A 27,668-nucleotide genomic window follows, 5' to 3' on the forward strand; every position below is an offset into this window, starting at 1 on the left:
ACTACACCCTCCATCATAAACAAGCATTTATTAAGGAGTTTATCATTGTTACATAACGGAAATCATATCATATCTCAATTTCAGTTTTATTCAAATATGCCTCGATTAGTTTACTCCTCATTCGTTTGAGACATTTAGCCTCCAAAGTACTTTACACGGTGAGTGCAACGCGAACAATCATTGAGAACGACAATCCCTAAAAATCTACTCGTGCAATCGAAAATCTAAATGGGTTTATGAACTAAGTAAATATTTATCTTTTTAGAATAAACACATAGGGTATGCCTAGCGCCTCGATTCTGTGCACGTTCATCTCAATTATTGTAACAGAGGGTATTGATTAAGCTGAAGATGGTGAAATTGCATGTAATCACCCGACCCGCGTCACCACCATAGCAGTCACGCTCCGATTTGTTTGCACTCGAGTTTAATCACCGTGTGCTTGTTTGGTAAAGCAACGTTAGGACAACCACATCAGGACGTTTAGAAACTCCTTCGTAAAGCAGTGTCATAGGTTTGATCTTTCAGAATGTAAGGACTGTTAACAAACTGCCGAAAAAACGCCTCCAAGAGCTTCATAAAAAGGTGATGAAGCGGTTGGCATCATGTTGTAGATAACATACCATTCCATCGATCTATTTTTCGCTCATCTGTTGAGCGTTTAACCCCACATTCAAAGTTGCGATGCGATTGCCAACATGCGGCCTTTATCACAGCAATCAATACAGAGAAGGCGTATAGAAATTAACTTTATGAGCGAGTGCCAAAAGTGAGCTCGGACGCAGAGCATCCTTCGCCACCAAAACTCCAACGTGCTTGCGTTTGTTTAATCATTTATGAATATATGTCACATGGGCATTCTTCGGAACATTTCCTGATTTCGGATGGTTTCCTTCTCTTGACAAAATGTAATTTATCTGCTGTGCGTTTATTTCATTATATATCAAGCTTACGACAGCGGTGTCACTGAACACCGTATGAGAAAATCAGTACCGAATCGTGTTGGAGACCTGGCTAAACGTGTGCAGTACTGATTAGGTGGCTCAGTCCAGAATGCCACAATGTTAATATTTGCACACAATTTTCTGCTGTTTGACTTGGAACCGCTGGCTCCTTTCACCCAATCGGCGTCCCATCAATGGCGAGTTCTGCTCATTGAACTTGGGAACTGACATAATCTAGTCGGGACCTTGCAGCATTTTGGGCAGCTTTGTACAAGTTCTACAAATATCCAATTACTTCCTTCATCCAAGCTATCTCGATGGTGCATGTATGGATATTCGTACTCATCTTCATATTTGGTATCATTCCCGAGGGCCACAATTCATCACAGAAAGTACCCATTGGTAAGTACACTGTCCTTTCTTTATATACTTCCTTGCAGAGCAAGACAAGCTTATCCTGTTCGCGAACACCAGGTGTCATCTCTGATTTTCTATGATCCATTCATATAACTGTCACCACTGTTTTGTCTTTTACACCCAATGGGATCTGTTTCGGCAGATAATCGAGACTGATCATTCTCTAGCCTTGACGTTATATATGGTGTCTGCTTTTCCGTTTCTTCACCTCAACATTTTATGGTATATACTGGTAATGCTTATTATGTATAGTCTGGCTGTCGTACCCGGGACAAATTTGTATCATTATATCATCTACATGCATATCATGTTCATATCGGTTTAATATAGAGGTTCTGTATTAATTATATGCATGTCAATATGCCATGTACGATACAGTCACTTTACCTTCGTCCGAATTAACTAAGGACCATCATTTCCTGCTCATGTCGATGTACATAACAGTTCTATATTGAATAGTGTACACAGATTAACAGTGTATCATAAAAAGGAACAAGAATACCTTCGTCCGAATTAACTAAGAACCATCAGTTCCTGCTCATGTCGATGTACATAACACTTCTATATTGAATAGTGTACACAGATTAACAGTGTATCATAAAAAGGAACAAGAATACCTTCGTCCGAATTAACTAAGAACCATCAGTTCCTGCTCATGTCGATGTACATAACAGTTCTATATTGAATAGTGTACACAGATTAACAGTGTATGATACATAGGAACAAGAATACCTTCGTCCGAATTAACTAAGAACCATCATTTCATGCTCATGTCGATGTACATAACAGTTCTATATTGAATAGTGTACACAGATTAACATTGTATCATAAAAAGGAACAAGAATACCTTCGTCCGAATTAACTAAGAACCATCAGTTCCTGCTCATGTCGATGTACATTACAGTTATATATTGAATAGTGTACAGAGATAAACAGTGTACGATAAATAGGAACAAGAATACCTTCGTAAGGATTAAATAACAAAATGCATGGTATGCACATATTAGATTGATCTAGAGGTTATATATTGAATATTATATAGACGTTAACAATCAATGTATGATAAATATGAATCAGATTACCTTCGTCATTTTTAACAATGAAAATGAATGGTATGCCAATACTGGTTTTACACTGGAAACTGCATAGTATGCCCATGAGATTGACGTTCACTGTAGACACCTATGACTCTCTTGACTCACTTCAATGTTCAAATGACGATGATGCAGGACTATTTTGTCATGATCCTTTATAAGCTTATAAGTAATAAGCTTTTATTAATTGTTTTGTTGCCATTATATTGTTTTATTGCTGTATTGTATTACTCCCATACATTTCAAACCAGTTGAATGGTATTGATATTGATACTGACGCATTTAATTATCCATTGAGCGGTGTATGGTATTCGCGATAGAACTTGTGTATAATTAATGGTATTATTGACAGCTTGAATTTACTTCTATACCTGCTTTTGTCTAATAGTACTAAATTATCAATAGCGGGTGTATCTGTCGTGATGGAACCCTTTTGGGTGTAAAATGAATCATGTCTGTAAATGGTTAATGTTTTATTGTCATATTGACATACATGAAAGCAACATACCAAAAAATAATAACATGGCATCTCTTTGTCCATTGTAGAATTCTGACTGTATCATGAACAGAATAGTGTTCAAATAGTGATGATACCAGGTGTTCGCCAAGAGGTGAACATATACTGTCCCAACGGTGACACCTGTGCCAAGCACATGCATGAACACATAGAAATGACATAGAAAGAGTATTGTAAACATTAGATAAAATAGAGTACCTCTTGTTTAGATATTCTGTTTTCCCTGCAATTAACTGCATGAATAACAACACGTTTGCTGCATCCATATCAGCTTCATCAATGCATTGTAGCTTATACTTTCCTCATAGGTTTAAAAAACTATGTGTGTGTGATGCGTGCGCGCGCGCGTGCGTGCGTGCGTGCGTGCGTGCGTGCGTGCGTGCGTGCGTGCGTGCGTGCGTGCGTGCGTGCGTGCGTGCGTGCGTGTGTGTGTGTGTGTGTGTGTTTTAGAGTGATTTCCACATGATTGAGTATGTGAGTAAAGTTTGACACTAAGCAATATTCGATCCATATCTTAAAGGAAAAGAAACCAGAAATGGGCTTCACACATTTTACCCTTATGGGCAGATGACCCATGGTCCTCGACGTGACGAACCAACGCTTTAACCACTGGAAATACCCTAACGTCCCTATGTCCAAACTAGAAACGAACCTAAATTCATCGTCTTTGAGAATACTATTGAACACAACATGATCACGCCATGATCCTCATCACTTATTCACCATAATGACAGCGCGTCTTAAGGGTTAACTCGTGGATATATTTACTGTTTAATAAATATGGAGATAGTCAATACATCAATATCCTGCCGAACAGTGTCATACCATCCCTCAAATGGTGATATCTATGTTACCATACTATTAGAAAGAAACATTGTGAGACGCATTTGCAAACATTTACTGGGGTCCATGGATTATACCAGTTACTCATTTTGGGGGTCAACTATTTATATTCATGGTGAGATAAGGTAGCCGAGTGGTCAATGTGTCATCGTGTCACGCATATGACTCTGGTTTGATTCTGCCAGTGTATGCAATATGGAACGTTTCGCTTACTTATCAGATATGCCTTGAACATATCAGCAACAGAAGCGAGTCTGTTGCCACTGTTCAGAGGACACTTTATTGTGTTACTGCAAGAAAATAAGAAGAGAAAACGTCAGTGCAGACTGGAAAACGCCATTGCAGATACCGTTGATTCAACACAGAAACATTTAATGTATGCAACCACACACGCACGCACACACACCACACACAAACACACACACACACTCACACTCACTCACTCACTCACTCACACACACACACACACACACACACACACACACACACATTACAGACACAGGTGTGGGGACCCGGTTAAGAACAGGGCCACCTCTCATGATCTACGTTTGGTACTGTTGGCGTAAATGGCAAATAAACTGGATGGTCAGTCGGACCCTGTTTACTTGGCTGATTGCGTGTCGTTGTTCCCCAGAATAGTGTTCTAATAGTGATGATACCAGGTGTTCGCCAAGAGGTGAACATATACTGTCCCAACGGTGACACCCGTGCCAAACACATGCATGAACACATAGAAATGACCATGTTTACTTGGCTGATTGCGTGTCGTTTACTTGGCAAATAAACTGGATGGTCAGTCGGACCCTGTTTACTTGGCTGATTGCGAGTCGTTGTTCCCCAGAATAGTGTTCTAATAGTGATGATACCAGGTGTTCGCCAAGAGGTGAACATATACTGTCCCAACGGTGACACCCGTGCCAAACACATGCATGAACACATAGAAATGACCCTGTTTACTTGGCTGATTGCGTGTCGTTTACTTGGCAAATAAACTGGATGGTCAGTCGGACCCTGTTTACTTGGCTGATTGCGTGTCGTTTTTCCCCGTTTTTGTAGAAGGTTGAGGGGGCAGGGCTGGTCCAGTCGTCTAAGGTGCCGCGATTCGCTGTGCAGAGTTGCGTCCCTTGGGCACGCCAGAAACCTATTGTTGTTGGTTCGAATAGCGGTCCGCCCCGATTATGTTTCTAGGTTTGTCAGCACCACACCCGTGTTCGTGGGTTTCACCGAAGTGGTGCATCACTTCGGCCTTTCCTCCCATATTAAGCTGACACGACGTGATATAACTGTAATAATGTTAATAGGCGGGGTTAAACCCAACTCACTAACACTCAATTGTAGAAGGTTGATCATAATATCAACCACTGGTTTGTTTGTATAAACATATGATATGTACACACTTAAAATTCTGTTCATTTGTTATCTGTCAGCTTTACTTGATTATTCCAAAACAACCAGAAAATGACAAAGTGTTTGACCGAGGTTTACAACTCTTTCCATGATCATAAACTAACGACAAATCCTTTTCATAATCATAAGAAATATCTGCAAAAAGCACAGCCCATTGTTCAATACCGACTACATCATATAAAGCATGTGTGTATGAATCACTATCAAATAGGGAATGATACCAGGTGTTCACGAAAAGGGAAGCTTATCCTGCCCATACCGGTGACACACGTCACAAACACATGTAAAGGCTGTAAAACATGGGAATTTAAGGTCCAAGTCCGAATAAGGATTTGCATCGGAAAACATGTTTGTCACTGAGGAATGCGGCATGACTCCAAATGCCTACAAAACAACTTTTTGAAAGTTTTACTGAGACCTTAAATTGAAACCCTCATCATACAACTTTTGACAAAGAGTCGTTTATCGTTGCCTGTAATCTTCTTAGAGAAGGCATGCTCAATTGAAATTCGAGTGTAGACACACCAAAGGCTAGATCTGCTCGAATATTGCTCGACATAAAGGGAAAGATGACATACATATACGTGACTAATGATAGAATAACAGCCTGACGAATCGATGGCACACAATGACACATTTACGAGAGTGAGAAAGAGGAGTGTGGAAGGTGTAATGTTTGGGTCTTCATATATGTACACAGTCATAATTTGATTTGCTTGTAGATTTCGTTATCCAGCGGGTCATAGGCACAAGGGAAATTAAGGTCAGGTTGTGGTTTGGTATGGCGTTAATACTAACCCCATATTATCGACATGATTGATAATCTGAACATGTAATGTATGTGCACATGTGATTGTATTTCGTTGTTGATTGGCCATTGGTCTACAAAATAGACATTCAGAAAACCATTTCCATCATTTCAAAAACAAGGTATTACTTCAAAGGGTATATTCTAGCTAGCACTGACAGACGCAATCCCATGTTGAGAAGCTCTGTACACTTTTCAGTAGCACCCTCTGTGTCATGATCTCAGAGTTTCTCCTGACCTCATGCTACTTGTTGAATAAGGAAGGCTGTCTTTTTAGTAAACAAAGACGACTAAAATGAAAAGTTTAAAATCTTCTACAAATGAATTCGATCTAACCTATAATAACACAGAAAGAAAAACCTGGTGAACTTACACCTTCACTAAAACCAGTCACTCTGTCGGTTGGATACAACCAAGGCTGACTCAAACAGAGTCATTAAACACAGCCAGAAGGCGTGAACCAAGGCGAGAGCTTTGTCTTTAGCAACCAAGGCGTGAAAAACTGGAGTACACGATAAAAGAAATTTTCCTCTCCACCACTTGCAACAGTCCGGGACATATCTGGTGAGATGGTGTTTTGAAAACACACGCTCTTGGGACTATATAATCTTCTTAGGGGTCCATTCGACAATGAATTATTCAGGACTGAATCTAGAAGTCTGGTTTGCTTCGTTACGAGCGATTTGACCTTGATATCAGGATCTGCCACCAAGTACCACCTCTGGAACAGGCTAATTGTCAAACCTCAGTGGTATTTAAATTTAGTTTTAAAATGTAGTTTCATGTATAAACATTTTCTCTATAGGAATTGTTTTATTTTTCCATTCCATAGTTGTCTAAGCCTCTTGGGAAACAAAATAATTGTTTCTGTCATGTTCTGTTTTCTGAGGTTTCTCCTGGGCTTAAAAGTGAATTGGTCATGTTTGCATAGGGTAATAACCGCTCAGAAACAATGAAAGCGCTTACTGCAATAGCAGTACAAACTACACACGTGGTCCCTGGAGAAATGTTCTGAAAGCTTCACTTCTTAAAGATAAGTTGTTTCATAACGCATGTTTACATTGGCCCTTGGATCCACTTCATGGTTGTACAGCTGTGCCCTCATGCTCGTGCTTCAGCTGTAGAGGCCATGTTTGCAATTGGTTGATGTTCATCTGCTACTTTGCTACATTGCTGATGTGTCTTTCTACAAAAACATAAGCGACAAAACCCTTTCATAACCATAAGAAAGTTCTTTGTACGATTCCGGCTGTCACAAGGATGTGAATTACAATCAAATAGTGAAAATACCATGGTGTTCGCGAAAAGGTGAGCGTATCCTTCCCCACTGGTGACAACCGTCACAAACACATTCAAGGGCAAGGTAAGTGTTCACCTGAAAAAATAAAGAACGCATCACAGAAACATGTGTAACAATGGTTCCGCCCAGAAGACAATGACACGATGTGGATCCGAACTTTTTAATTGTATGTGAGTGCGTTAGGGAGTTTGGTTGAACACCACTTTGATTTGTTTGTTGTTTAAAGCCACAGTCAGCAATATCCCAGCTTTATGAATGCGGTCTGTAAAATGAATCTGAATCAGACAAGCCAATTAGGTAAGATAACAGCTCTACACAGTGAAAAGTAACGCCTTGGCCATTGCGTTACCTTATACTCCAACACGATTTGTGACTTTTGCGTTATTTACAGGACCATAACGTGTCAGATACAGCTGAACATGGAAAACAATATATTACAGGAGATTTGATAATAGTAGAGACACGACTAAAGCACAAATAATATTAACTGATTATTTTTCCAGTACAATATTATCCGACAAATCAGGTTCCTTGTCAATATTCACCGCCTCCGTGGTCTAGTAGTAGAGCGTGCGCCCGGTGAGCGGAAGGTCCGGGGTTCTTGTTGTTTAGGGAACTTGTTGTTACCCTGGCGCTCGGCGTTGAGGGGTTAAAAGAAAGACTGGTCGGCTCGGAGTCAGTATACTGTGTCTGAGTGGGGTATTCGTGTTAAACTGCGGCATGGTATCTCAGTGGGCTAGCACTATAAATCGGCATCAGTCCGGATTAGCACGACACACACACACACACACACACACACACACACACACACACACACACACACACACACACGTGCATGCACATCGCTATATAAGTGCAATTATCTTGGACTAAGCTTGAACCCCATTTCATCTCACCTCATCGTGTCAATAATCAGTTATCAATATCACAATGTATCACAATCTCACAATGTGAAAAATCAATCTCTCCTGGGTAACATTATGGGCATCATGTAGCATAACAATTTTAATTACCAATATACAACAATAGTTAATATTTATATACGCTCAATAATATTATCAAAGACATTATTGTACAGTCGCATATACACTTTCTATGACATAGTCAGTGTAGATTGTACAGTCGAGTGGAAACATTGATTCCAAAATCTGGCAACACGGTTCAGCTCACGTTGTCCATACGAGTCAAACTTTCCAAAGCATCACCACCAGATACCGCCCAACAATTGAATTACCACCAACGTATCAATGGCTCATGTCACAAACTTTAACATCCTCTGTTTAATTTGTGTCCTGGTAGGATTCTATATAGGTCTACAGTAGCCCACGCTTGTCGCAAGAGTTTTTCAATATGAGGATCATCTTTGAACATCCCGATCGAATATGTGGATCTCCTGTTGGTATACCAGGACATCTAGGTCTTCAGAAACCCATTCTTGTGGTCACAGGACCCTAATATGAGGATATACTGTTGGTATACCAGGACATCAAGGTCTTCAATAACCCATTCTTGTGGTCACAGGACTCTGATATGAGGATCTTCTGTTGGCATACCAGGACATCTAGGTCTTCAGTAACCCATTTCTGTGGTCACAAGACTCTAATATGAGGATATACTGTTGGTATACCAGGACATCTAGGTCTTCAATAACCCATTCTTGTGGTCACAGGACTCTGACATGAGGATCTCCTGTTGGTATACCAGGACATCTAGGTCTTCAGTAACCCATTCCTGTTGTCACAAGACTCTAATATGAGGATATACTGTTGGTATACCAGGACATCTAGGTCTTCAGTAACCCATTCCTGTGGTCACAAGACTCTAATATGAAGATATACTGTTGGTATACCAGGACATCTAGGTCTCCAGTAACCCATTCTTGTGATCACAGGACTCTGACATGAGGATCTCCTGTTGGTATGCCAGGACATCTAGGCCTTCAGTAACCCATTCTTGTGGTCACAGGACTCGAATATGAGGATCTCCTGTTGGTATACCAGGACATCAAGGTCTTCAGTAACCCATTCTTGTGGTCACAGGACCCTAATATGAGGATCTCCTGTTGGTATACCAGGACATCAAGGCCTTCAGTAACCCATTCTTGTGGTCACAGGACTCTGATATGAAAATCTCCTGCTGGTACACCAGGAAAGATAGTTTTCAGTAACCTACTCTAGTAGGGTCTTCTTAATGAGAACCCGTAGGGATTCAGGGTTAGAATAAATCCCTAGTACTCCACGCTTATCTTTAGATTCTTCTGATATGAGGATATGGTTTGCAGAGAGCCAATGGAGTCTTAGTTAGAATAGGTTTTCATATGCCCCATGCTTATCCATACCATGAGAGGCGAGTAGGCACGTAGGCACGTAGGCACGTAGGCACGCTTGGTGACTAACTTCATTGCGTGTTATCGTACCAAGAAGGAGTGAGTTTTGGACTATGTGTTCATCCACTTGCCTGTATGATCCACGATTATTTGCACGTCGTACTGTTATTTTGGCTTACAAAAATATTCACTCACGCACTCCTTCTAAGAGCTAGACTTGGTTTGGGGACAAAAAGGGTATGAGGTATTATGAAATGTGTGCACTGAGACAGGTAATGTAAAGAAGGGTCAGAAACAGGTGTTGTTACTTTTATGAGTGAGTGAGTATGGTTTTACGCCGCTTTTAGCAATATTCCAGCAATATCACAGCAGGGGACAACAGTAATGGGCTTCACACATTGTACCCATGTCGGGAATCGAGCCCGGGTCCTCGGCGTGACGAGCCAACGCTTTAACCACTAGGCTACCCGACCGCCCCGTTACTTTTATGAACTGAGATGCCAGGTTACATGTATGGTTTCAGCCTGTTGCTTGGCAATACATTGATCTGTTTTCTGTAAGCTTTTTCTGTCATCTATCAGCTGCTGGTTTGTCTTGGTACAGAGAGAAGATATTTCTTATGATTATGGAAATGCCTTGTGTCACTTTTATTCACAGTTTGTACTAATGTAGGGAATCGAAGCTGGAACACGAGGACCGAATGCTGCAACAAAGCTGAGCTAGTCCCAGTAACCCCTTATCAGATCCATCTGCATATGAAGGAGATACATGAGGTATAAGTGTTTGCAAATGAAGCTTCGGTCCTTTTGTCGCTTGTTTCTCTATCTTACGGGCAGTGGGGTAGCCTGATGGTTAAAGCGTTTGATCGTCACGTCGAAGACCCGGGTTCGATTCCCCACATGGGTATAATGTGTGAAGCCCATTTCTGGTGTCCCCCACCGTGATATTGCTGGAATATTGCTAAAAGCGGCGTAAAACCATACTCACCCACTCACTTACATATTTTTAACGCCAGCCAGGAACCTCACGCTTTCTTTCTTGAAACCTGCGAATTATTAAACACGCCAAAGGGTTAACGGCACACAATAGACATCCTGGGGGAATAATTAGGTCGGAAGACGATGATTTAATGGTTCTTGGTTGGTTGCCAAGTATGCCCACGCATGAATAACGAGATATGTAATTGTCACGAGGCGTGCGTGTATCGCTTAAGGTTGGCCTTGGCGTATATTCCTGTACACAGAGGGCAAGTTTCCGAGTGTACAAAGAGTTCATGTTCATGTACAAAGAAGGCATGCTCGTGTACAAAGAAGGCATGTTCATGTACAAAGAACGCATGTCCATGTACAAAGAGTTCATGTTCATGAACAAAGAAGACATGCTCATGCACAAAGAAGGCATGCTCATGTATAAAGAGGGTATGTTCCTGTACAAGAGGACTTGTTCATGAACAAAGAGCGCATGTCCATGTACAAAGAACGCATGTTCATGTACAAAGAGTGCATGTCCATGTACAAAGAACACATGTTCATGTACAAAGAGCTCATGTTCATGAACAAAAAGGGCATGTTCATGTAGAAAGAGCGCATGTGAGTGAATAAGTTGAGTTTAACGCCACTTTTAACAGTATTCCACTTGTATCACAGCGTGTCAGCTTAATGTGGAAGGAGAGCCCGAAGTGATGCATGTCTCAGACGTTTACCCTTTCGATAAAACCCACGAACACGAGTATGGTGCTAACGAACCTAGAAACATAATCGGAGAGAACCGAGATTCTAACCCACAATCATAGGCTTCTGGCGTACCCAAGGGACACAACCCTGCACAGCGAATCGCGGCGCCTTAGGCGACTGGGCCACCCGTGCCCCCAAAGACCGCCTGTTCATGTACAAAGAAGGCATGTCCATGTACAATTATTATGAGGGCGTGTTCATGTGCAAAGAGCGCATCTTCGTGTACAAAGAGGGCGTGCTCCTGAACAAGGAACCTGTGAAGATCAGCCACCAATACTTTCATAAGAGGCAACAAATAGGACCGGCTGGTCAGGCTCGCTGACTTGGTTGATGTATGTCATCCTAACTGCATAGATCGATGCTCATTATGTCAGTCACTGGGTTGTCTGCTCCGGATACGTGTACAAGTATATCTGACAAGTGATGGTCATGTGGTCATGTGAATAACGCAAATCGTGTTGAAGTATCCGGTGACCCAATGGTCTCAGGCGCTACTTTTCACTGTGTAGAAATGTCATCGTATCCCAATTGGGTAGATCGATGCTCATGACGTCAATCACTGGATTGTCTGGTCCAGACTCGATTATTTACAGACCGCCGTCATATAACTGGAATATTGCTGAGTGCGGCGTTAAACAACAATCAACATCCACATACTATACAAAAAGGGCATGTCCGTGTACAAATAGTGCATACTCATGCACCAAGAGCAAACGTTACACAATCCGCGGCCGTGTCCCCTTTGGTTATCGTTATTTATGAAAACATTTAAGATTCAGATATTTTGACATGTTTCGTGACTAGGGGTTTTTCAGAACCTTCTCAATAATTTTAGCGACCAGCTGTCTCTTTTCATACAAATTTGATTTAAATTATGAGCTCTGTGGTCCCATGCACAAACCGCCCTGATTGCCCATTTACTGTCCATTATATTTATGCAGGGAATACCTCATAATGCTGTGGCTCGGAAATTTAATGAATTCTGGCGTCTGCTGTCCACATTGGGCGTCCTTCACACAACGTCATATCGTGAAAACTGACGGAATTATAATAATGTGACATGCGATACTACGAAGATTGTCTGGATATCTTCAAGGACAATATGCAGATGGCGTCATGGGACTTGGAGTAAAGAAATGATACGGAGCCCTTAATGTTATTAAAATGGGTAAATAAGATCCTGGTGGTAATATTTATGAAGCACTGTGTGATCAAATATCAAAATCCCCACTGAACTTCTGTTCAGTGTTACGTTTGACAAGACAGTTATGTAGTGGGTAGATGCTTTATTCGATTCAGCACATGAGTGACTAGAGCTTGAATAGTGTGATGAACGCGATCCTTGGAATGTGGGTTGACACATTTGCCTCTCTCGTATAAAGTACAGTAAACTACGGTTATAACAAACTCAAAGGGCCCACTTATTTTGGTTCGTTATAACCGTAGTTCGTTATAAGCATGTATCCAGCGTATATACAACAAATGAACGGGACCAAAAATATACAGTTCGTTATATCCGTCAGTTAGTTATAAGCGTGTTCGTTTTAACCGTAGTTTATTGTATAAGAATTTAATTTGCACTACAATGTTCCCATACCAATGACGACAATACATTGTAACCCCGGTAGTAAGGATATTACGTCTCGTATATACTAATTCCTCAAGTATATAGTTGCGCATATGTGGGTGTCTGAAATGGGCTTCACACATATTACTAATGTTTGGAATCGAACCCGGAAAGTCAGAGCGTTTTAAACACCACCCCTTATCAGGATCAGCTGAATATGAAGGATATATAATTGTCAGTGAAGAGGTATCCTGATGGCGATAGTTATTATCTCACGGATTACATCTTTCTCAATGAACATTCCACGTTCCCATGAGTCATGTTTTTAGAATACGTCTCCAGCAGTCTATTCCGGTCGTTAGAGGCTAAATGTATGTCAGATGGCTTTGAAGATCCTGGGTGGAATAGGTCTTCAGCAACCCATGCTTGCTGTAAAAGGCCACTATGCTTTCTGTGAGAGGCGACTGACGGGATCGGGTGGTCAGACTCGCTGACTTGGCCGAATGCATGTCATCATACCCTGATCTCCTGGATCGATGCTCAGTATCAATCACTGGATTTGTCTGGTCCAGACTCAAATGCAGCCAGCCGTCATATACATGCAGCTGGAATAATGCTGAATGCCGCGTTTAATAACAAAGCAAAGAAAAACATGTACCTATGGTTTAAGAAGGATCTTCGGCTAACATCCTGATAGGTAGGAGCATGTGAACAGGTTATGTCATTCAGGTAATCCTTCTGCCCCAATGCATCTAGAATGGCGTCTACCATAACACCGCAACTTAACCTCTGGAGACTTGGAAACCCAATACTGTTGAGGTATGGTATCTCTCCAATCTACTCTCTGGCATTTTATTGGCAACCACGAACGATGCGTGTCGGGAGGGTCTGGGTCAAATAGAAAGATCTCCAACCATTGCCAGCTATTGGCCACCTTGAATTGGAAGAGGCTCTTGAAAGGGCAGAAGGCAGGGCTATGTTTCATCCTGTAAGAGACAAACGTTGTCCACGTCAAAGGCAATGAGGTTGCTGACAAGACAAGATTGATCTGTGTGACTTTATTGCTCGCAAACATTAACGGTTTCATCATTAGTTCCTTGTGCACATATCAGAAGTCATGAATCCTTGTCAGACCGATAGGGAGACGTGACAGTTCGTCTTGTTCTAGAAATCGATTCAGGACCTCACCACACTTCTTCACGGAAAATTTCCCATCCCATGTTGCAATATCTTCTCAAAGAAGTCAAATATTTGTCAGACTCTCTCCGAGAAGACTTCCTCATTCCTTTGACTTGAATACAGCTGCTATTGGAATATTCTGGTTTCCAGATGGCCCTCTTTCCAGTTGTGCTTCCTTCAAGTTGTCATATTCTGTCAACATTGAAGGTTAGGAATCAAAGCGAGCCTAAGCCTATCGCATTTGTTTGAATGTTTTATGAAACGTAACTGAAGTTTTAAAAGCACATTTCGCCTGTCACGCCGAAGGCCCGAGTTAGATTCCACACAACGTGTGAAGCTCTGTGTCAGTTGCCGTGATATTGCTTCAATATTGCTAATAGTGGCGTAAATCCAAACTCAGTCGATCTGAAAACACAAATCAAACTCAAAATGCATGGCAATGAAGAAGCCTTCACGTAACTAAAAGAAGGTAGCATCCCCATTATAGATAAATTGAAACATCAACGGGGCCATGCAATAGATTCAGGATATTATGATGAGACAGCAATACGATTTGCTGAGCCTAATAGAAAGTTTGTCTGTTAACGCCGATTTGCACATTATATCACGGCATGTCTGTTTAATAATGGGAAAAATATCTACGTGGCGTATGAAGGAAGTATAACGGCAGATCATAATTAGGGAGAATCTAAGAGTCGATGTCTTGTGCGGAACCGTAGCGACATCTGAGACAATGTGCCCAACTCCCCCTCCCACCCCCTACCCCGTGTTCCATTGTATACATTGCTATAACGTCTGACGTTTATTTAAAGGTGATCAGATTTGCAATAGATTCTATGAACTTCCTGTTTTCTTTCATCTTTTTGGGAACACTTGCGAGTGGTTGAAATTGTGTACTAACGAAACTATGTTTCATTTAACTCATCATCCATCTTGACGTCAAATTTCTTGTGGATAGTAGTGAAACGTAACTGTCGAGCAAAAGAAATAATACACTTAGAAATTGTATTTGACCACAAAAATACTAACGCTTTAAAAAAAAAGCCCACATACTGCAGTCCTGAAGTTCAAAACACAGTTATGAAACCCGTAGCAAACACATCACAATCGAATAATCATTATATGTTTATTTCATAGTTAGCCACCATCAAACATATGTGTATACGCCTTGTGCCCGGCAGTTTATAATAAATCATACGTGTCCACAAATGTCCATCTATGACTGATTTGTGTACACAGGAGTGACCCTCTGTGACCCTCTCTGAAAAATGTTTTTTTGCTGACTGATGTTTGTCTGCAGCAGAGACCTTTGATGATAAATGTTCACGTGTTCTCTTATCTGTTACTCAGGTGTGATCCTTGACGATGCCTCCTCCGAGGTGCGAAGGGAAATACAGAAAGCTATTGACTTCAACAACCTCAACAACTCTCGCTCCCGTATCATCATCAACGCTTCATACAGCATCATCAACATCCGAGACAGCTACCAGCTTAGTGCCGCCAGTGAGTCTGTAATGTCAATGATTACAAATTCATTACGTTTTTGGCTGTTTCATTTTGTATTTCAAGCATTTATCATCTTGCGAGAAAACATTTCAACTTACACTCTGTGACATTAGCAGCGTGTAGTTGAAGATTGTCGTATCCAAGAACTTAATCCAGTCAAGGCACAGAGTAGAGTGAGTGAGTGAGTGAGTTGGGTTTAACGCCGCTTTTAACATTATTCCAGTTATATCACGGCGTGTCAGCTTAATGAGGGAGGAAGGCCCGAAGTGATCCAGGTCTCAGAAACCCATGAGCACGGGTATGGTGCTGACAAACGTAGAAACATAATCGGGGCGAACCGGCACAGAGCAGAACGTCCCAAGAAATAGGGGCTTTGATGATTTCAATCATAATTAGTTGTTCCTGATTGAGATTCTTGACGTGAAGCTCGAATAATTTGTGAATGTAATTATTTTTTATTTGTATTGTTGTTTTCATTTAATTTGAAGTCCCTTTGTTCCTCATGGATGATGGGAAAAGGTCCCTTGTACCACATGCTTGTTGAAGGAGCCGAGCAAAATAGCTGTGCGCGACGTGGTTGATCTGGCTGTTTGTGTGACATCGTACTCTGATCACAAGGTTGATGGTATAGGCTTCTTGGTGTCCACACATGGCGACATCATTGCCAACAGTGGCGCAAAAAAAATCAGTCCCTCAAATTCACGTTATCACAAGTGACAGTGATAACAGAATTAATTATTTGATGATAATTGTGTATTAATAGTAAGACCCGCGTGACCATCCAGGTTAGAGTTAGTCTTAATCTTCAGCAACCCACTGTGAAGCGTTACAAAACAAACAAATACACAAATTTACAGAAAGAACACTTAATAGTCTGTTTGCATTATGTCTGATCTTCATAGATCATGTAGGTATTGCTGAAGCAATAAATCAAAAATGAATTTACATTACCTTAATGCGTATGCAAATATGTTTACATATCTTCAGATATTTCAGAAAAAGATTGTGTGATCCTCAATTATCATATCTCTTTTTGTGTATGTAAATGATCTTTATTAACCAAGTTTAAATACGAGGTGAGGTGAGGCGAAATGGGGTTTAATGTCGCGTCCAAGATTATTTCATTTGCATGCAGGTCTGGACTGATGCCGATTTAAAGTGCTAGCCCACTGAGATACCATGCCGCAGTTTAACATGAATACCCCACTGAGACACAGTATACTGACTCCGAGCCAACCAGTCCTTGTTTTAGCCCCTTTATGCCGACCGCCAGATAGGGCAACAACAAGTACCATCTTTTAACGTCTTTTGGTATGACGCGGCGGGGGATCAAACCCCTGACCTCTGGCTCTCCGGACGGAGGCTCTACCACAAGACCACGAGGCGGTCTTTTAGAAATGAGGATCTTTTGGGCTTCTTGTAGGACATTCGAGAATATTGCTCGCTAAGCATATACACAATTCAGTTTTGCGGTGTTCCAAGATTTGTTTGAGTCTATACATTTCACACATGTGCATTGGTGGCACAATTGTCGCCGGAATTAGCTGTGCGGTTTCCCTAATTATGGTTCTAGGTTGGTAAGCACCATACCCGTGCTCGTTTCACCAAAGCGGTAAATCTCAAAGACCTGCATCACTTGTTCAAGACAGCGTTAAAACCAACTAACTCACGACCCTACAAACTCAGATTCTTAGTGGGGCGGTGGGGTAGCCAAGTGGTAAAAGCGTTCGCTCGTCACACCGAAGACCCGGGTTCGATTCCCCACATGAGTACAATTCATTTCAGGTGTCCCCCGCCGTGATGTTGATGGAATATTGCAAAACGCGGCGTAAAACCATACTCACCCAATCATAGTCATTGCGTTATACCGCAATCACTCATATGTATTATAAATGGGAAAAGACAGCCTCGTCGTGTAAATTAACTCATAGCTGTTCGACCCATCCTCACTACTGTCAATAATTTAATACAAGTGATGGACCAAAACGTGTTTTTTCACCAGATAACACATCATTAAAACTTTACACATTAAGATACATGGGTTTCTTGGACGTGTTACGAGAAGGTTTCAGCGGTTCCTTGAGTTATGACTTAATCTCTCCTCTCGAAGAATATTATTTGATAAATTCAATGGTTCAAGTGTTTCAGAGATTATTGAGTCCATCACTGTGCAGCCATAGATTTTTCAGAAAGATATAGATGTCTCAGCATCAGTTTCAAACCATCTTGGTGTAACAGTAATCGTCTTTTTCCGTCAGATAAAAATAATTTGAAGTCAGAAATATACAGCGAGGTGTGTTTGAAATATTGACTTAACTCTCATAATTTACAAGTCCACATATTGAGTTGGCTTTTTCTATACATGAGTTTGCAAAAGCAATCAAAACACGCTCAAGAAAGTTCACAGAAATCAATACACTTGGCTGTAAGTCCTCCTAATATGTGAAAGCTGCCTTCATGGATATTTTTGTTTGACATTTTGAACTTTCAAGCTTAGCCCACATGGGACTGTGAACGTACGAAAGGTTAAAGTTTGTTCTTGATGGATGAACGACGGTCGATGATGAAAACAGGCTTCTTACAGCCTTAGATAAAAAAAAAGGTGTAGAGGGACCTACTTCTTGAAACAATAAACATGACTTGTTCTTCGTTTAGGGTACACAATTGCATATATATATATATATATATATATATATATATATATATATATATATATATATATATATATATATATATATATATATATATTGGATGAGTGAGTTTGGTTTAATGCTGTTTTTGGTCCAATTCGAACAATTCAGTCGCTGCGTTTTGACCAGCTGTGTGTTGGAGGTTAAGCACGAAGTGATCCAGATCCTAGACGTTTACCACTTTGGTGTACATGGTTTATTTGTTTGTTTATTTGTTGTTTAACGCCGCACTCAGCAATGTTCCAGCTATTAGATATGACGGCGGTCTGTAAATAATCGAGTCTGGTCCAGACATTCCAGTGATTGGCTTCGATCATGAGCATCGATCCACGCAATTGGGATACGATGACATGCATCAACCAAGTCAGCCATCCGATCCCGTTAGTCGCCTCTCACGACAAGCATAGTCGCCTTTTACAGCAAGCATGGGTTGCTGAAGACCTATTCTACCCCGGATCTTCACGGGTCAGGTGCTGACAAACCTAGAACAAAAGTGGTTCGAACATCGATCAAAAGGAACGCAGTCAGCACATCGTTTTACGCCGCCTTAGACGGCTGTGCCATCCGTGCAGCATATGTATGGTGCAAGTACCAAAACTCCAAAACATAATTGTTGTCATATCATATCACCAAAGACCGGAATAGCAAATGGTGTATGTATTTCTAAAATCATAGCTATATGTATATATATTCCTATTTCATAGTGTTCATAGTTTCATAGAATATTTGTCACTTTCTTAAAATCCTCTGCGGACGCATTGTCTTTGTTATCTTACCTGATATTATCAAACAAAAATTATTTCATAGTATACTTGGGACATTATGTCGAATCCCTTGGATTATATCTCTGCATTTACTCTTCCTTATACATTCCCCGTTACTGGGATTCGACCCCTGACACACCGGATGGCATTTCGCCAATGATTTTTCAACTTGCTACCATTTTGGGCACTGGAACCTTGTGTAGAGTCGGAACGTTATATGTATTGGTGGTGTGTGCAATAAAGAAATTAGTTTTGTGTTTTTTAAGGATTCAATTTGCAATAAACTGATATGCGCAATAGGATATGAACTATTCAAACAGATACACACCGCCTTCAACATTGTCAGGGGAAATTTGCACCGGAGATTTGGCTCCAGTCATCTATTGCCAGATATTTCACTTGTTTAATAACTTAGATAAAACTCTCAAACTCTTATTTGTATTAGATGAAAAACTCGCTTCCTCGGGACATTCATGTGATGCGGGATTTTTAATCTCATATGAGCCTCGGACGTTTTTAGTTATCCTTCAGATATATCCTCTGAATGATATATTGTATGGTGATAAAATCTTTCCCTCGTACGTATCTGTCTCCAGAGGCGATTAAAATAAGGATCAGATAGATACAATGTGTATCATGGTAAATGTATTTCATCGGACCCCAATAGTGTACATCCATACTCATCACCACTGGTTTGTTTATTCCAGACTCGAGCATTTAAAGGCAGTCGTTACCTCGTTACCTCACTCTAAATGTTCTACCCGTGCATATTCCGTGTAAGAAAACGTTCCTAACAGCCTACGGATCGGTTGGTCAGGTTCGATTACACATTTGGTAGCATGTCATTGTAGCCCGACGGCTCTGGATTATTTACAGACTGTCGTCATATAGCTGGAATATTGCGGCGTTAGCAATGAACAAAGTTAAATGGTTTACTTATGCGCGTTAAAAAACGTCTTTTCATTTCAGTATGTGATCAACTCGACAGGGGAGTTTTTATTCTTTTCGGGGCCAGCAGTGCGGCTTCTTACAACACAATCCAGTCGTACAGCCAAGCGTTAAAAATCCCCTACTTTCTATTCACGCCGACAAGGAACGAACCAGGCGACGGCTACGCTTACGATATCAGCATCAGTCCCTCGTACACCAGTGCAGTCATCGATATAATCAAATTTTATGGATGGTCAAAAATATATTTCTTGTTTGATTCCGACGACGGTAAGTTAATTTGGGAGTAATGTTCTGTTCGCGCTGTTTGTATTTTCTTATTGATTAAAGACTTGTATGTGGCGCTTAATGCCATGCAATCAGTGAATAGTTTTGCGATTGATTTTATAAAACTGTCTCTTTACTGAAGGGTTTTGAGTGCATTATTTACGGTCCCTTGGGATCTAGATTTGTATAATCGTGCTGGTAGTTGGAATGTCTGAAGTATACAACAATTGACTTTATTAGATAAATTTAAAAGTTCTAATTAACAAATCGACAAAAAAGAAAATGAATGCAAACTGTAATTGTTTGTCAAGCCATGAAGTTACATTTATCAATTTCAAACATTAAGTTGATTAGTCTCTCGTGATTAAAGCTCGTTTACTTTAACACTTTTTAACACTGAGCTCGTTGCAAGCAGTTATAAGGTCCCTGGGAGTCTGAAACTGATTGAGAAATGGTGGATAATGTTGAGAGAATGTTTATGGTGCTTCAGTCTAAAACAAGAAATAACAACCATTGTCATGCATTTTGTTTCAAAAACCTTTTTTGTAGGGCTTTGGCAATTACAGAACCTATATGATGCCTTTAGAGAACCCAATACAAGTCTAGTTGTGGATGCTCAGAGACTCCGCGCAGTGACAAAGTCACGTGATGTGCTGCGAAAATTAGACAGATCTGAACTTGTCTACAAGAAGAGAATTGTCGTCTCCTTAAGGAACGTTTCTTCTTACCAAGCTTTCTTGAATCAAGTGAGTTTATTTCTGCATTATTTCGTGTTTGTTTTTAAGAGACTAGTGCTGTACACCGTTTTCAGTAATTTTATAATGAGACCTTTATTAAAACTGAAAAACAAAATAGAAAGTTGTCGAAGAAAAATATCACATATCCACCGAGACAAATCCCATTTACGAAATGCACATTGAATACAATCGCCATCTGTAAAGGTATCCCACCTCCAGATAACACAATTCCCACCAACATGTAGGTCAAATCCACCCTCCAGGTAACACAATTCCCATCCACGTCTAGGTCAATTCTAACCTCCAGATAACACAATTCCCACCAACATGTAGGTCAAATCCACCCTCCAGGTAACACAATTCCCACCCACGTCTAGGTCAATTCTAACCTCCAGGTAACACAATTCCCACCCACGTCTAGGTCAAATCCACCCTCCAGGTAACACAATTCCCACCCACGTCTAGGTCAATTCTAACCTCCAGGTAACACAATTCCCACCCACGTCTAGGTCAATTCTAACCTCCAGGTAACACAATTCCCACCCACGTCTAGGTCAATTCTAACCTCCAGGTAACACAATTCCCACCCACGTCTAGGTCAATTCTAACCTCCAGGTAACACAATTCCCACCCACGTCTAGGTCAATTCTAACCTCCAGGTAACACAATTCCCACCCACGTCTAGGTCAACTCCAACCTCCAGATAACACAATTCCCACCCACGTCTAGGTCAATTCCCCCACGTCTAGGACAATTCTAACCTCCAGGTAACACAATTCCCACCCACGTCTAGGTCAACTCCAACCTCCAGATAACACAATTCCCACCCACGTCTAGGTCAATTCCCCCACGTCTAGGACAATTCTAACCTCCAGGTAACACAATTCCCACCCACGTCTAGGTCAATTCTAACCTCCAGGTAACACAGTTCCCACCTACGCCTAAGTCAACTCCCATCTCCAGGTAAGATAATTTTCACCTACGTCTAGGTCAATTCCCACCTCAATTTAAGGCAAATCCCATCACAAAATGTCAGACAATTCCAACCTGCAAATGAGATGAATAAATTTACAATGAGCATCTAAACAGATGAAAACGCCAATGAAATGTTCTATTTATCGTATAACATTCTTCTGTTTATAACATTCCACGCCAGTGCATTTATGAAACCTTGACCTCCCTTACACTGACAACTCCCTTAGGTAATCTTTAATTATAACCTTGGCAGCTTTAACTAACTCTACATAGTAAATTAGCATAGTTGTAATTTACAGGCCGACAGTTGTCAAAGATGGGAATTGTCCAAGGCGACAATTGTACAAAGTGGGAATTGTCCTGTCAAAATTAGGCAGATGTTAATTTTCGTGTGGAATTTGTCCTGCTAGGTTAAACAGGACATTGTAAAAAAATCACTAAATTTGTGACGCGATATATTTCAACAAACAAAGAAACGGGAGCAACCAACAATATCACATCACACTCGCCATTGTTAAATAAAATACTTAACACGTTAACAGCCTCGCTTATCCGCCGAAACAAATTCAATTGGGCGTAAAATCCAAAAGTGTATGAATGGGTCACTGAAAATCAATGATGACACCAGGTGTTCGCGAAAAGGGTAAACATGTCCTGCCCTATGTCCTCCTGATGCCATGTTGACGATGATTTCGATTTTCTTCATTTTCCGTCTTTTCTATTTTATATTTTATCACGTATATTTTAATTATAGCTAGATGTGATGGAACAATTTGATTTACAGTTGACACCGTACAGTGAACGTCATTAACTCGAAGACCAGGGACATTCTAAAATATATGGAGCTGTACCGTAGTTCTAGACAAGCTTAGTGTTGTTATGGCTTCATAATGACAGCACAGTCATAAATGTATGATATAAATATGCATTTTAAATATAAATAGCATCATCAATGAAATATGTGTGTGAGCGTGTAAAGGAACGATAGCAGTACAGGAATGTCTCAAACATGTTTTATTGCATTGCATGCCTTGTTGAAAAATCTGAAGCTTATTCACCATCACCGCATCATTGTTATTTTCGCAGATGAATTATAGAGCGAGATTAGCCATTTAATCCAGACAATAAATCCTTTCAAGTGACACAAGGAAAATTGCTGGTGGCGTTTACCATATAATTATATAACCTGTTTACTATAACCTAATATGACACTTGGCCTATTGCTCACAGACAAACCAAGTAATGTTGGCGACTGGGCTCTCTGGAAAGAAGTGCCAAGTTGCACTGTGTGACATAAAAAATGCAAGACCTTTGTTCGCCATATGTAACCATCTTTGATTAACATGTCCTTGATAACGAAGGAGTTATTGTTTTGTAGCAGCACTGTGTGAGTGTGAATATATATATATATATATATATATATATATATATATACACACATATATATATATATATATATATTCACACAGCAGCACTGTGTGAGTGTGAATATATATATATATATATATATATATATATATATATATATATATATATATATATATATATATATATATATATATTCAAGAGTTATGTAGATAGATAAATGGACACATATATGTGGCTGTGTTATGTTTGTAGAATATTTGATACAGGAGACATGTCATATTGACATACATGAAAGCGACATACCAAAAAATAATAACATGGCATCTCTTTGTCCATTGTAGAATTCTGACTTTATCATGAACAGAATAGTGTTCAAATAGTGATGATACCAGGTGTTCGCCAAGAGGTGAACATATACTGTCCCAACGATGACACCCGTGCCAAGCACATGCATGAACACATAGAAATGACATAGAAAGAGTATTGTTAACATTAGATAAAATAGAGTACCTCTTGTTTAGATATTCTCTGTTTTCCCTGCAATTAACTACATGAATAACAACACGTTTGCTGCATCCATATCAGCTGTTGTTACCTCCATAGCAAACGAACCTTCATCAATGCATTGTAGCTTATACTTTCCTCATAGGTTTACAAAACTATGTGCGTGCGTGTGTGCGTGTGTGCGTGTGTGCGTGTGTGTGTGTGTGTGTGTGTGTGTGTGTGTGTGTGTGTGTGTGTGTGTGTGTGTGTGTGTGTGCGTGCCTGAGTTATATATGTAGAATATTTGATATAGAAGACACAGACATACATGTACGAGAGTTAAATAGATAGCGTAATGGACACAGGGGACACACAGTTTCATAGGTAGAATAATGGTACAAGAGACACATAAATATATGTGCCTGAGTTATATAGACAAAGTAATGGACACAGGAGACACAAACATTTTTATATGTATAATATTTGATACAAAGGTGGGACATACATATGTTTTCCTGAGTTATGTATGAAGAATATTTGATACAGGAGGCACATAAAAATATGTGCCTGAGTTATATAGATAGACTAATAGACAAAAGAGACACATTCATATATGTGCCTGAGTTGTATAAATAGGGTAATGGACACTGGAGACACAATATATATGTCCCTGAGTTATATAAGTAGAATATTTGATACAGGAGGCACATAAATATATGTGCTTGAATTGTATAGGTAGACTAATGGACCCAGGAAACACATATATATGTTTTCCTGAGTTATATTTGTAGAATATTTGATACAGGAGGCACATAAATATATGTGCTTGAATTGTATAGGTAGACTAATGGACCCAGGAAACACATATATATGTTTTCCTGAGTTATATATGTAGAATATTTGATACAGGAGACCCATAAATATATGTGCCTGAATTATATATGTAGAATAATGGACACAGGAGACACAATATGTATGTGCCTGAGTTATTTAGGCAGAATAATGGACACAGGAAACACATAAATATATGTGCCTGAGTTATATAGACAGAGTAATGGACACAGGAGACACACATTTGCCTGTGCCTCAGTTATATATGTAGAATATATGATACAGGAGACCCCTAAATATATGTGCCTGAGTTATATATGTAGAATATTTGATACAGGAGACACAGAGTACGAGAGTTATATAGATAGAGTAATGGACAAAGGTGAGACATACATATGTAACTGAGTTATATAGATAGCGTAATGGACACAGGGGACACACATTTGCCTGTGCCTCAGTTATATATGTAGACTATTTGATTCAGGAGACCCATAAATATATGTGCCTGATCATGACTTATATATGTAGAATAATGGACACAGGAGACACAATATATATGTGCCTGAGTTATATATGTAGAATATTTGATACAGAAGACACATACATATATGTGCCTGAGTTGTATAGATAGAGTAATTGACACTGGAGACACATACATATATGTGAGTTACAAGGAAACATCTGCTGTGAGCATACTCCAGTGTACGATTCCAGCAATATCATGAGAACACCATTTTATTTTTACCATCTTGTTAATCACTTGACAAATACGCGTATTAATTGTAAAATATTTCCCTTTTGAAAAATCACATCAAACATTGCAAAACATGAGGTGAAACCAGAATGATCGGCTCCACTATTGAGTACGTTTGTAGTGCAATATATTCCCCTGCATGGAAACGTTTCCCATTTACTGAGACATTACAGATATGAAAATGATAGCCCGGCTGTCAAGTTACTCAAACTCGTACAAAAGTGAATGACATTTAATCAGCCACAATATGAGATATTTGTTGATTCCATTATACACGACAACGCGTAATAGCGAGGGATTTATTCGTATTAATTTTGATATCAGTTTCCAACAATAAGCGCCTAATCAAACTGACAGTCACCAAATAGATTGAGAGGTTGTCAAATTGACCATGAGTGCGATATTTTGGCCTCCAGTGATTCCATATGCCAGACCGTCTAGACTAATAAAGATTTTATATAGGTGTATCTAGATCGTTGAAGTTAGTACACTTTAAAATAATGCTGGGGCTAAGTGTTGATGCAGATGGCGATAACAGATTGATCGTTGCAGGGCTTGATGGCAACGGTCTGGAGCATGACATGACTATCGAAGGTTTCATTCAAGATAGTCGTGTTGGTTATTCTTTTTAAATAGCTTCTATTTGGTTGGTTGTGTGAAGTGATATGTGCCTGTCGGGTGGGAGACATTAGGGGAGGCACATCATTGCGTTTGTCACATGGAATTCGTGCTTCTTTCGTACAGATCTTGAGAGACAGGGATATATTTGGCCCTTATGTAATGTACATTAAGATTCACGGTGGCTACTTTAAAAGGATGCTGTGTGTTGTGTTTATCGAGACGTAGCCTTAAATCATTATCCAGACTTTATTCAATATATATCCCCTAGATTGCAGTCATGCCCATTGTATTACTCCAACGAGAATACAAACGAGGGAAGCTTACTAAAATCATATTACAATATCCCTAAATATGCATCATGTTATGTTATGTGAAGTAAACGGCTTAAAAAGGCCAGTAGAAATTGTCGGGGGCGTGGTGAAGTCCGTTCTGCTGATAGACTTGTTACCTAACTCGCCTAAACATTCTTGAACATATGTGTTGAGACTAGTGAGCCCCATCGGCTCAGAAATCTAAAACAATATTGATATTGTTGAACATGCAACTTTTGATATAATAATCAGACCATGAAATATTAATATCTGCCAAGAAATATTTGTGCTATAGAGGATAAGTCCGTCACTTTTGGAGCGAAATAAGAAATGTTTCAAGGATACCAAAGGAAACATAATTTCATCTGTTTTAGTAATTGATTCAATTAATTTGCAGCTATCGTCCAATATTTCTCTACTTTGTCTACGTGAGAAAGAAATGTGTAACTCTGTCAATGCTGATTGTGTTACTGTGTAAAAAAGAAAATAATCCCCCTTAAAGGGTGCTACCTGGACCGTACAAACCCCTGACGTGTTGTGTGAAACGTGGTATTTCTTTTATTTTTTTTCCATTTTTGTCTGTACTTACACCACCATCGTACACGCAGTACCTTGCATTGGAACATGGACAGGGCAGTTTGATCTACAGCAAATGTAAAATACACTGGTAAATAAAATATTTTGATAAATTATTTCTTTCGTTTTCGTTAACAAATACATTTCGTTAATGTGTATTGATGATGCATTTAAATGCAAAGTGTGATCCCTTAACCGTTTAAGGTTCGCTATTTTTCATCATCCTTGGTTTGACAGCATTTTACATTGTTGTCCACGTCCCTTTGGCGTTCCAACTATTTGTTTCCATGCCTTGCGATGCATATTGTTTAAGGTACTGTTAAACATAATCAGTCACTTATTAAATTAAAACGTATCAAATTTGAATGTATGACTTTCTTGTAAGTTTTCGCCCTTACTTTCAGATTGTGGACGTCGGTATGAACAGAGAGGACTATCATTACGTCATCGCCGGCCCGGTTTGTGAGCGATTCTTTACAATGTTGATCTGCTCTAATGTCTTTGATATCAGTTTTACATCATATCAGGACCGCCTCCGTGGTCTAGTGGTAGAGCATCCGCCCGGACAGCGGTAGGTCCGGGGTTCGATCCCCGGCCGCGTCATACCAAAAGACGTTAAAAGATGGTACTTGTTGTTACCCTGTCTGGCGCTCGGCATTAAAGGGCTAAAACAAGGACTGGTCTGCTCGGAGTCAGTATACT

General features: G+C 40.0%; 1 protein-coding gene across 1 annotated transcript in view; it reads left to right on the forward strand.

Annotated features, from left to right (window-relative positions):
- Window positions 1-811: 811 nt before the first annotated feature.
- LOC139450788 (glutamate receptor 3-like) overlaps window positions 812-27,668 on the forward strand; it is a 50,400-nt gene continuing 23,543 nt past the window's right edge. Inside the window, exons 1-5 of the mRNA XM_071232623.1 lie at window positions 812-1,346; window positions 15,486-15,638; window positions 20,065-20,313; window positions 20,860-21,056; window positions 27,371-27,424. Of these exons, the coding sequence (XP_071088724.1) occupies window positions 1,262-1,346; window positions 15,486-15,638; window positions 20,065-20,313; window positions 20,860-21,056; window positions 27,371-27,424 (738 nt within the window). The 5' untranslated portion in view covers window positions 812-1,261. The remainder of the gene's footprint in view (window positions 1,347-15,485; window positions 15,639-20,064; window positions 20,314-20,859; window positions 21,057-27,370; window positions 27,425-27,668) is intronic.

The sequence above is a fragment of the Haliotis cracherodii genome, unplaced genomic scaffold, assembly GCF_022045235.1.
Source record: "Haliotis cracherodii isolate W230 unplaced genomic scaffold, xgHalCrac1.p SCAF_8, whole genome shotgun sequence".
Lineage (NCBI taxonomy): Eukaryota > Metazoa > Mollusca > Gastropoda > Lepetellida > Haliotidae > Haliotis > Haliotis cracherodii.